The sequence below is a fragment of the Megascapheus bottae genome, chromosome 16 (genome assembly GCF_031878675.1).
Source record: "Megascapheus bottae isolate mThoBot1 chromosome 16, mThoBot2.hap1, whole genome shotgun sequence".
NCBI classification, from domain to species: domain Eukaryota; kingdom Metazoa; phylum Chordata; class Mammalia; order Rodentia; family Geomyidae; genus Megascapheus; species Megascapheus bottae.
Window position 1 is genome coordinate 39,993,884 of NC_143524.1, and position 10,836 is coordinate 40,004,719.

The 10,836-nt window shown below is 36.4% G+C and overlaps 1 protein-coding gene across 1 annotated transcript; it reads left to right on the forward strand.

Annotated features, from left to right (window-relative positions):
• Nucleotides 1-4,162: 4,162 nt before the first annotated feature.
• Nucleotides 4,163-5,107, forward strand: LOC150053256 (olfactory receptor 5P6-like). The gene has a single exon (XM_090349004.1). The coding sequence runs from the start codon at nucleotides 4,163-4,165 to the stop codon at nucleotides 5,105-5,107; it is 945 nt and encodes a 314-aa protein (XP_090205130.1).
• The last annotated feature ends 5,729 nt before the right edge of the window (nucleotides 5,108-10,836 follow it).

The following is a 10,836-nucleotide window of genomic DNA, read 5'->3' on the forward strand; positions in this document are numbered from 1 at the left end:
CTTCCCTCAAAAAACCATCAAAAGCAGAGCTGTAAGTTTTACTCTGAGGGTAGAATGCCAGCCAAGCAAGCACAGAGCCTTGAGCTTGAACCCAAGTACCATCACCCCATAAATAAGAGCCAAGTATGTTCCTATTAAACTTTTCATTAGAGTAAATAACAACTAAAACAACAATAAAAACCTTCAAATTAGCCAGGGGAAAAAACTTAAAGGGAGGGAAATTTACTCTGACAAATAAGTTTCACATCTGAGAAACTTTTAAAGATGTATGTTTAAGGTATAAAATATGACGTTTTGATATTTATGTCTACAGTGTTATAATCAAGTAAATTATCATGTTCATCATCTCATATTTTGGGTAATAGAAGTATTTAAAATCCACTCAGCAAATTCCCAACGAATGGATTACTTATTATAGCCTTTGTGTTGTGTACTGAATTATGAGACATTCATTTTATTTACTGTAAGTTGGTACTCTTTGACCTACATTGCTGCTCTTCTCCTGATCACCAGGAATATGCTTGACTTTTAAAAATTCCACATATTAGTGAGATCATGCAATACCTTTTTTTCATTTTTTTTTTGCCAGTCCTGAACTCAAGGCCTAGGCAACTGTCCTTGACCTTTCTCAAGACTAGCACTCTACCATTTGGGTCCCACCACCACTTCCATCTTTTTCTGTGGATTTACTACCAAGGAATTGAACCCAGGGCTTTGGGCATGCTAGACAAGCACTCTACCACTAGGCCACACTCTCAGCCCTCTTGCAATATCTTTCTTTCTGGGTTATTTCAAATATCATAATGGCCTTTCATTCTGTTACTATAGTTACAGATGATAGAAAACTTTCTTTTTCTTTTTCTTTTTCTTTCTTTTTTTTTTTTTTTGCTAATCCTGGGCTTGGGCTCAGGGTCTGAGCACTGTCCTTGGACTTTCTCAAGGCTAGAGCTCTACCACTTGAGCCTCAGCGCCACTTCCGACTTTTTTCTATGTATGTGGTACTGAGGAATTGAACCTGGGTCTTCGTGCATGCTAGGCAAGCACTCTATCACTGGGCCAAACTCCCGGCCAGAAAACATTCTTTTTGAAGTGAATAATATTCCCTGTATATGTAGGTCATAAATTTGTTTTTAAATTATCTTTAAGTAGTTGTACAAAGGAGTTGCCACTTATCAAGGCAGTTTATGAATACAATACATCTTACCCAGTATTATATATAATTATATATTATAATATAGTAAATATTAGTATATTATATATGATATATAGTATTATATCCCTTTCAACATTCTCATTAACTTCTCCCGACCTTCCATACCTTTTTCTTTCTTTATTTCTTTCTTTTTTTTGGTAGGTTATTGGGCTTGAACTCAGGCCCTAGGTGGTGTCCCAGAGTATTTTGTTTGTGCCCAAGGCTAGTGATCTACCACTTTGAGCCTCAGCTTCACTTCCAGTTTTTAGGTGGTTAATTGGAGATGAGAGTCACAGGGCCTTTCCTGACCCGAGCCACGCCATAATCTTCGGATCTTGGCCTCTTGAGTAGCTAGGGTTCCAATTATGAGCCACCAGCTCCAGGCTTTCCTTAATTATGAGGTCATCTACCCCTCTCCCTGTGTCCCTACCTCACCTCTTGTAACAAACAAGTTATTTCCAAATTTTGGCTGCCCTGAATAATGTTGAAATGAGTGTGGTAACTCAAACTTTTCACGAAGTACCCAGTTCATTTCCTCTAGACAGATAACCACAGGAAGGATTGGGTCAAATAGTTCTCCCTGGTACATATACATATGGCATATACATATTATACATACGAATACAAAGCACTTCTCATTGAACACATATGGAAACACTAAAGTAAGGATAATTTATTTTACCTTAAATGTGTACTATTTCTTAGTCCTAAATACCAAAGTAAATTCAGAACTAATATTTGCAAGTTTTATGCATAATTTCCTTTATGTGTATATGTACATATATTTGAATTATTAGTTGCTTTGTGTGTCAATTGCATTTCTCAAAATCCAGTATATAATATAATGATGTGTGATGATGCTTTTGAATTCACATCTCTAGCATCTTCAGAGATTTATCCCCAAAGGAGAAGAATGTTTTAAAGCCTGACATGCGTATATATAATCACAGCTCTGACTTAGATATGTTATTGAAATATGAACAGGTTCTCATTTCAAGAGGTAAGGCTTTGGCTTTTGTTAATGGATCTGATGCATGGGTTTTCATTCATCATTTGGGAAAACTTTCTTCCAACAACCATCAGCTGTGTTCACTTGCTATCAGGCCATATCAGGTTGAATGAAATCAAGCCGTTGGTAATGAATGATTTTGACAGACTCGCTGTTTCTATCCTCAGTAGGTAGCTGTCATTTCGATGTAGTAAGTCACTGGGCATCTTGAATTACCTACCCATAGGAGCTCATAGGGGTCTTCAACTAACTGGAACCAACTTGGCATTTTGCCAAAATGTTACCTTGACACTTTAGTTGGGCATTTAATGACATTGAAAGATTAAAAATGTTTAAATTTTGTAGAGAGACTTCTGTATACAGATGAGTATCTTTATTTATTTATATTGTCTTTAGTTGTACAAAGGGGTTTCATTTCAACATGTCAATTTATGAGTAGAATATACCCTAATTAATGTCACCCTTTTCATTATTCTCACTTATCTCACCCACCTTCTCAAATTACCTGGCTCCATTTTCATGTATGTGCATTGAATATTATGGCTGCATTGACTCAGTTTCTTTCTCCTTTTATCTTCCCTCCCTCTCCTGGACCTCCCCAATCCTAAAAATATATGTAATTATTTTTAGTATTCCTTTTTTAAGTTGTGAGCTGATCAAAGCAGTAATACCATTAGAATCCTCCCCTATGTGTTCCATACTTCAGTCAATTTGTTTGTGAATATATGTATGAGGATCTGCACATGTTTGACTAACTTTCACAATGAGAAAAAAAAACACTTGTGCCCTTTGCCTGTCTGAGTCTGACTTACTTTACTTAACTTAATTTTTCCAGGCCCCAGTAGAATGTTTTAGATGATGGACAAGTTCTAGAAAAACCATGATAGAGGTATTCAGAAATTTTGTACCACATCAGCAACCTAAACTAGGTGGTCCTGAAGTTTTCTGTATGAACTTTGCAAGGCTGTGTACAATGTTGAAAATATCTCTATTGAAAATAGGTGCAAAATTCCACTTCAAAATTCTTGTTGCAGTAGGAAGTGCTTTGGCTTATTTTATGAATGGTTCTTTCATTTAGGGCTAAATACCAAGGGCTTTATTCAAAATAATTGCATTCATTTTTGAAACTACTTAGTACAACAATATTTTATGTTTCAAATATATACAAATTTATACCCTAATTAAAAATTTCTCTTTGATTAGTACTGATAACAATTTTATTTGAACTTTTTAAAAAGTTCATACTTAAATGAACAGTATGAAGTATGCAACAACTTATGTGACTCTTCTACACATTAGCTGTGAGATGATTAAAAGACTAATTTTCTTATTGCTGGGTGTATAATTTAACTTCATAATTATGTCATCACTAAGAGAATAGGCAGTCAGACTTCCCAGAATTCATATTTCTCATTTATCACTTGACATGTGATTTTGTACAACATATATAACTTTCAGAGTTCATTTAGTCATCTATATGACTATAATGAGAATATCATTTTGTGTACATGATAACAGATATATTTTAATCACATAATTGTTAATAGTATGCTATTCATTTAGGAAGTTTTTGATGAACATTACTGCTATTAAAGCATCTTTGCAAAATTTTATGTATGTTTTTGATAGCAGTACATACAGTATTAATTTTGATTATTTTCATGCATCTTATATATTTTCAGTTTGGCATTAAAACATCTATAAGTACACTTTCTAAAAATGTAGTACACAAAGAAAATGTAACACGAATTAATATGATGCATATTTTCTGGTGTTTCTGCTAAAACCAATTTGAAAATTACAGATATACTATCATTGCTTATAAACATGTACTGATATTTGAATAATTTTATTTGTGATAATATTTCTGAAATGTTAATGAAAATGAACCCATCATTACTATAAATTCATTCATGTAATCGATTTATCACAGCTTTGCCTGGCAGCAGCTCCATGGTCTGATGGATTCCCTGGGGGATGGGAACCACACTGCAGTGACAGAGTTCATTCTGTTGGGCTTAACACATGATCCAGTCCTTCGAGTCTTCCTCTTCATCATCATCCTCTGCATCTACCTGGTGACCGTATGTGGAAATCTCTGCACAATTCTTCTCATCAGAGTCTCCACTCAGCTCCACCACCCCATGTACTTTTTCCTCAGCCATTTAGCTTTTGCTGACTTAGGTTTTTCGTCTTCCGTCACACCCAACATGCTTATTAACTTCCTGGTGGAGAGAAATACAATCTCCTACCTTGGCTGTGGCACCCAGCTTGGGTCAGTTGTTTTCTTTGGATCAACAGAATGTTTTCTTCTGGCCGCTATGGCCTATGACCGCTTTGTGGCCATTTGCAACCCACTGCTGTATTCAACCAAAATGTCCACAGGAGTCTGTGTGCAGTTACTCATGATATCTTATGCAGGTGGTTTTCTCAATAGTTGCTCTTTCACAGCTTGTTTCTATTCTTTATTCTTCTGTGGACCAAATAGAGTCAATCACTTTTTCTGTGATTTTGCTCCTTTAGTGGAGCTCTCCTGTTCTGATGTCAGTGTTCCTGCCATCATCCCTTCCTTGTCATCTGGCTTTGTCATTGTGTCCACAGTGATTGTCATAGCCATCTCCTACATCTACATCCTCATCACCATCCTGAAGATGCGCTCCACTGAGGGCCGCCACAAGGCCTTCTCCACCTGCACCTCCCACCTCACTGCTGTCACTCTCTACTATGGGACCATTACATTCATTTATGTGATGCCCAAGTCCAGCTTCTCCACTGACCAGAACAAGGTGATATCTGTGCTCTACACTGTGGTGATCCCCATGTTGAACCCCATTATCTACAGCCTCAGGAATAATGAAATGAAAGGAGCACTGAAAAGAGAACTTGGCAGGAAAGTATGTTCTTAGTGATATCTCTTATTTTGCTGGATTTAGTGTAGTAGTAATATCCTGGAGACATACTCATAAAAGGAAACTGAGTGTCTGTGATTTAAATATATCCTAATAAATGATTAGCAGTGTGGAAGCTTCAATAAATAAAGCTGGTAGATTTTCAGATGTGGAACAATGAATCCTAAGTCATAGTGAGAAAAATTTACAGATTTAAAATAATGTACAATTAAAGCATATACCTCAGGAAAGTAATATGTATAAGATTTGTCCTTAGTTATGTTCATATTGTTTCAAAACTGGTTATGTGCAAGATTAAGATTGTTGAACATATAAATGTTTAAGACTGTCCATTTTTAACAGGAGGCACAGGCTGAAATGAGCCCTGTGATTGTAGTTATGACTGGATATTTAGCCAGGGAGAAAAGGGCAAGGTAGCACAGACAGGAAGATCAATACCAATGTTTTGTTTACTGGATGAGAGTTTTGTGGACTAATCAAATTCTAGTTACTATTCCGCACTGTGACTTCAGCATTGGGTATGAGTAAAGTCCTCACAAATGAAAAAGGAGAGATGCCCCTGATTAATTCCTGACCACCCTTTTTGTTTATTTGTTTTGATGTAGGAAGGAAACCCATATGCTTGCTACTGATATGCCAAATCTCTGCCTCTGATCCACATTTCCCATGTTTCCCTTAGAGTCTTGATTTACTTCTAGTCCACCATATTGACAACCATACTGAATTATCCTTTTCTGTCCACTCATTTCCAGTTTACTCTCCTCCCAGAAGGCTACCACCATTCAATTGGTTTATTGATTTAGAAACATGAAAATGATTTATTTCTTCCCCTCAGTACTCATTTCATCAAAAAATGCATATTGTCAATCAACTTTTTTATCTATTATCTCTGGCCATTTTCACTGTCAGTGTTTATATGTCAAAATGACTGTCCTTTTAGATTTAGTGTACAATAAATGGTAGTCCTGACATATGACTGACAAAGTCTGTGGTGTCTAATAGTTTTGTCTAATGCCACTCTACTTATGCCCCTGATGATATTTTTATGATTTAAGAATTAAACTGGTAGTCATTGACTAAAGCACATTACTAGTCATAATGCAGATGGATCATGTCCAATCATCTAGAAACCTTAAGAGAAAGGTCTGAGGTCTTCTGAAAAGCAAAGACTTCTGCCTCCAGACTGGCTTTGGATTCTAGATTGAACAGCAATCTTTGACAATATCTTTTTGTGTGTATGTGCCAGTCCTAGGGCTTGAACTCAGGATCCAGGTGGTGTCTCTGAGCTGTTTTGCTCAAGGCTAATGCTATACAACTTCAGTCACATCTCCACTTCCAACTTTTGGCTGGTTAATTGGAGATACACGTTTCATTGATTTTCCTACCCTAGCTGGGTTCAACTCATAATCCTCAAATCTTAGCCTCCTGAGTAGCTAGGTTTACAAGTGTGAGCTACTGGTACCATCTTTGTCATTATTTTCAATCTGCTCACTTGCCTGTGAATTTTGAACTCATAGCCTAACAATTACATAATACAATTCCATAAAAGATCTCTCAATCTCTCTCTCTATATATATGTATATTCATATACATGTGTAGATATGAAGAAAGATGTGTGTGTATGTGTGTGTGTGTGTGTGTGTGTGTGTGTGTGTGTGTGTGTGTGTGTGTTACTAGATGAAGCACAGCAAGCAAGTATACATAGATTGTAAAAGGTGTAGAGAAGATGACCTGCTTAGGGACTTTAGGACTTGAGATTTTTGGATGTCCTTTGGTTTCTACCTTAAAGGGCCAAACACAGCAACTAACCCATTTGCAGACACAGAAAACAAGCATTGCTTCCTAGCCAGATAAGGAGAGGGTCATTTTAACAGAACAGAAAAACGTTGGGAAATTCTTACCATACTTCACACAATCTAATGAAAATATAGTAGCAACCCACTCTGCCAGATTTCAAACAGCTAATTGAGGGGCTGAATCTGAATACTCCTATACCCTCTTTCCTATTTCATCCCTGGCTAGTGTCAGGAATTCTGTGTGGGAGACAAATTTCCATTGTTTCTTGTGCTCTCTGTATCACTCTGGTGTCTTCCTTCATCTAGAAAAGTAAGCCTTGTGAGTAATCAGCTTTCTGAGTGTTTCTATGATATGAAGGTGTCTTCATTTTCCTCTCCTGTTTGAATCATGTATTCTTTGAATATAGAATTTCATTGTGCAATTACTCCCCATCCCAGAGCTGAAAAGAATCACTTCCTTATCTTTCTACTTCTAGGGACACATTTTTGGTCAGGTGTCTGAATTTTGATCCTCTGTGGACAGTTTTTATTTATGGATGTCTACTGTAGTCTTTATTTTAAAACTTAATTACAGCTGGGTGCTGGTGGCTCACACTTGTAATCCTAGCTATTCAGAAGGCTGAGATCTAAGGATCACAGTTCAAGACCAGCTCAAGCACTAAAGTCGGTGAGTTTCTTAAATCCAGTTAACCACCAGATATCCAGAAGGGGCACTGTGGCTCACTGGTAGAGCTCTCGCCTTGAGCTGAGGAGCTCAGGGACACCGCCCAGGCCCAGAATTCAAATAGCACGACCAACCAAAAAAACTTAATCACAGAATTTTGGAAATAGTGAGGGAGGGTTGCCTATCTCTTTGAAGACCTTTGTCTCTCTTAGCACTGAAATCTGTCTTCAGTTATTCGGTTGGTTATTTCTTCTTCAACTATTGCTTTTTTATCCACTGTTCTCACTCTCTTTTATCTCACTGTTCTCATATTTATGTTTCACTTGTCGTTCCTCGGATTGGCCTTTTGCATTACATCATAGTTTTGTTTCCCAGCTTACTAAGAACCCACTGTGTTCATTTTGATACCAAATTCATTCATTGAAATTTTTCTTTTTGTTATTATTGCTGATATTTCAACCACAATTATTTTTATGTGCCAGTATCTGATGTTGACTTTTATGCACACAATATTTTCTCATATCCCCCTGAGTATGTTAATTTTCCTCACTCTAAAAGTTTTCATTCTTGTTTTATGGAAAGTGTCTCTTTGGATATCAGATCATCTGATGAAGACATTTGCCACCTCTCATTCATGTACTGCTTTGTCCTCAGTACTTAGCTGTTTCTTGTGGCTTGCTCAACTGTGTGCTTCCAATAATCTGTGAATCTTTCTGTGAATACCATCAATGTCTAGCTCTCCCACCTCCAGTTCCCCAGAGAAAAGGCCAAGATGTACTTTCAAATAGTCCAGGAGCTGGTTTTCTGGATCTGTCTACTCCTATTTATTTGACTCTTCTAGTGTATCATTGTGCACAAAGAGGGAATATTGGGTCCAGAAATTTACACAGTGTAAATGCTAACCAATTCCTGTTGATAAACATGGAAGGAATAATCCAATTAGAGTATCATCATTTTGTTAAAATCACTTGAGTAAAGGATCTGGACAATGAAGATCCAGGGCTATTTAAAATCATTAAGTGAGAAAAACAGGATGTATATTATGCTGAATAAGGTTGACAACATCTGATCTTGCTTAATTTAAAATCATGGAGAGGACAAGAAGACACTATAGGCCTAGTGGATGAATAGAACAGTAACTGTGCACCCTATTCTCAAATTTCTTTTAAAAATCTAACTACACAGTGATTGTAAATAGAGAGTCCCTTCTTGAACAATCATTTGTTAAACCTGTCATTTAAAATATGATGTAAAAATCAATGTTAATAAAGAAAAAATAGACTGATATATTAAAAAAAATCGAACTACAGACTGATGACATAAAATATATGATGGGCTATATACTCTATAGACATAATGTTTCATTACATAGACTAATATGTAACCATGACATACAAAAACTCAGCTTACTTTTACTTTCTAAAATCTATGTGCCAGTGATTGTATATAGAGATTCCCTTCTTGAATACTTGTTTGTTAATGTTAACGTGACATTTGAAATATAAAAGTCAATGTTAATAAAGTCTTTTTTAAAAATCTGACTACCATTTGATCAAGATTCTATCTCCATCCACCTATTAATAATAGTCACACCGGAGGTACAGGAACACTTAAAGCCACAGTTCTGTAATTAGAAAAATACCAAATGTAAAAATTTCTAGAGGACTGAATAATTCCTCCTCCAACAACAACAACCAAAAAATAGAAAAGAAAAACCTGCCTAAATAAATAGTAAAAGGTTAATTGTGAAGAAAGCTGTAAGACAATTAGAAAAATTATTTCTCAGTATTTGATGCTAAAGAATTTAGCAGGCATGGTGGCTCACACCTGTAATCCTAGCTACTCAGGAGGCTGAGATCTGAGGATCACAGTTCAAAGCCAACCCAGGCACTAAAGAACATAAGACTCTTATCTCCAATTAATCACTAGAAAATGAGAAGTGAGGCTGTGGTTGCAGGGATAGGGTGGTAGCCTTGAGCTGAAGAGCTCAGGGACAATGCCCTGGCCCAGAGGTAGGGCAGTAGCCTTGAGATGAAGAGCTTAGGGACAGCGCCCAGACCCAGAGTTCAAGCCCTACAACCAACAAAAAAAAGATAAAAATTTGATTTAGTAGTGTTATTGTCATTACGTTTTTGTGACTTTTCAACTTAAAGAAAGACATTTGGAGTAATTTATAAATGGCATAATTTATGATTCAAGATTAGGTTTTCTTTAAGACTAGACAGTAGTGTATGAGTGCTGTGGAAAAGAACTGATGCGTTAAAAGTGAGCAACTTTTGGAGGCAAGTAATATGTATCTGGAGGTTCATAGTACATTCTTTCTGTGTTTATATATTATATGGCATTTTAGTTAGCCATCATTTTTCATAATGCTGATTATTCTCTATTATCTCTATGATTTCCTTCTGTCATTCCTATATACGTATGCCAGCCTTTCTCCATTCTGCATATCTCAGAACTTCTTTCATGATGCATGCTATCACTTCTCCCCCCCACCACCCCGCACTGCCATTCTATATAATTTCTGTGTTTCCCCAGCTTCTATCTCTTTAGTAATCCCATCAGTTTCATTCAATCTACTATGTAACCTGTTATTTTCAGAGAACACATTTTTATGTCTAGAATATTTTATCTTTCCCCCTTTTCCCACTGTGGTTTATTATTTCAAGCTTCTTTCTTGAATGTCTTACCCCTGAGCTAGTGGTTCCAGATAAATCTTGATAATAAATTTTCTCAACTTGAAAATTTTTAGATATAAGAATAGTATACTTTCTTGAACCTAGATGAATGCCATTTAGAGAAGTGAAGATTTAGTCTTTGTCATCTAGAAATGCAAACAGTGGGAGAAGACACACTTACAAACACCCCAACGAACACCATCCTAAATGTGTATAGCAGCATGACTTCTGAGCGAGGTACCCAATTATCTTCCCTGTCTTCTCCTTCTCCAGAATATGAGTAGTTACATGTAGTTACAGTTGGAAAATAAAAGAAAGAAATTGTTTTAATATAATATATAGCTTGTCAACAGGTAAAACAATCCTTGCAAACAAGGACGACATTGATTTTAAATTTTTGTATAGAAAGTATTAACCTCTACAAAGGGAGAAGTAACATATGCAAATGAAAATCTTAGACACCAACCACTTTGCTAATGAGAAACACTGGCAGAAGTAACCGATGGATGTAGGCGGAATGGGATTTGTCACGCTGCTTGATCAAGAATTTTCTTCAGTGCTTGACTCTCCACATCTTGCAAAGGATAT

Coding starts and splice junctions, on each gene's coding strand:
- LOC150053256 (XM_090349004.1), top strand. CDS start 4,163: ATGGATTCCCTGGGGGATGGGAACCACACTGCAGTGACAGAGTTCATT.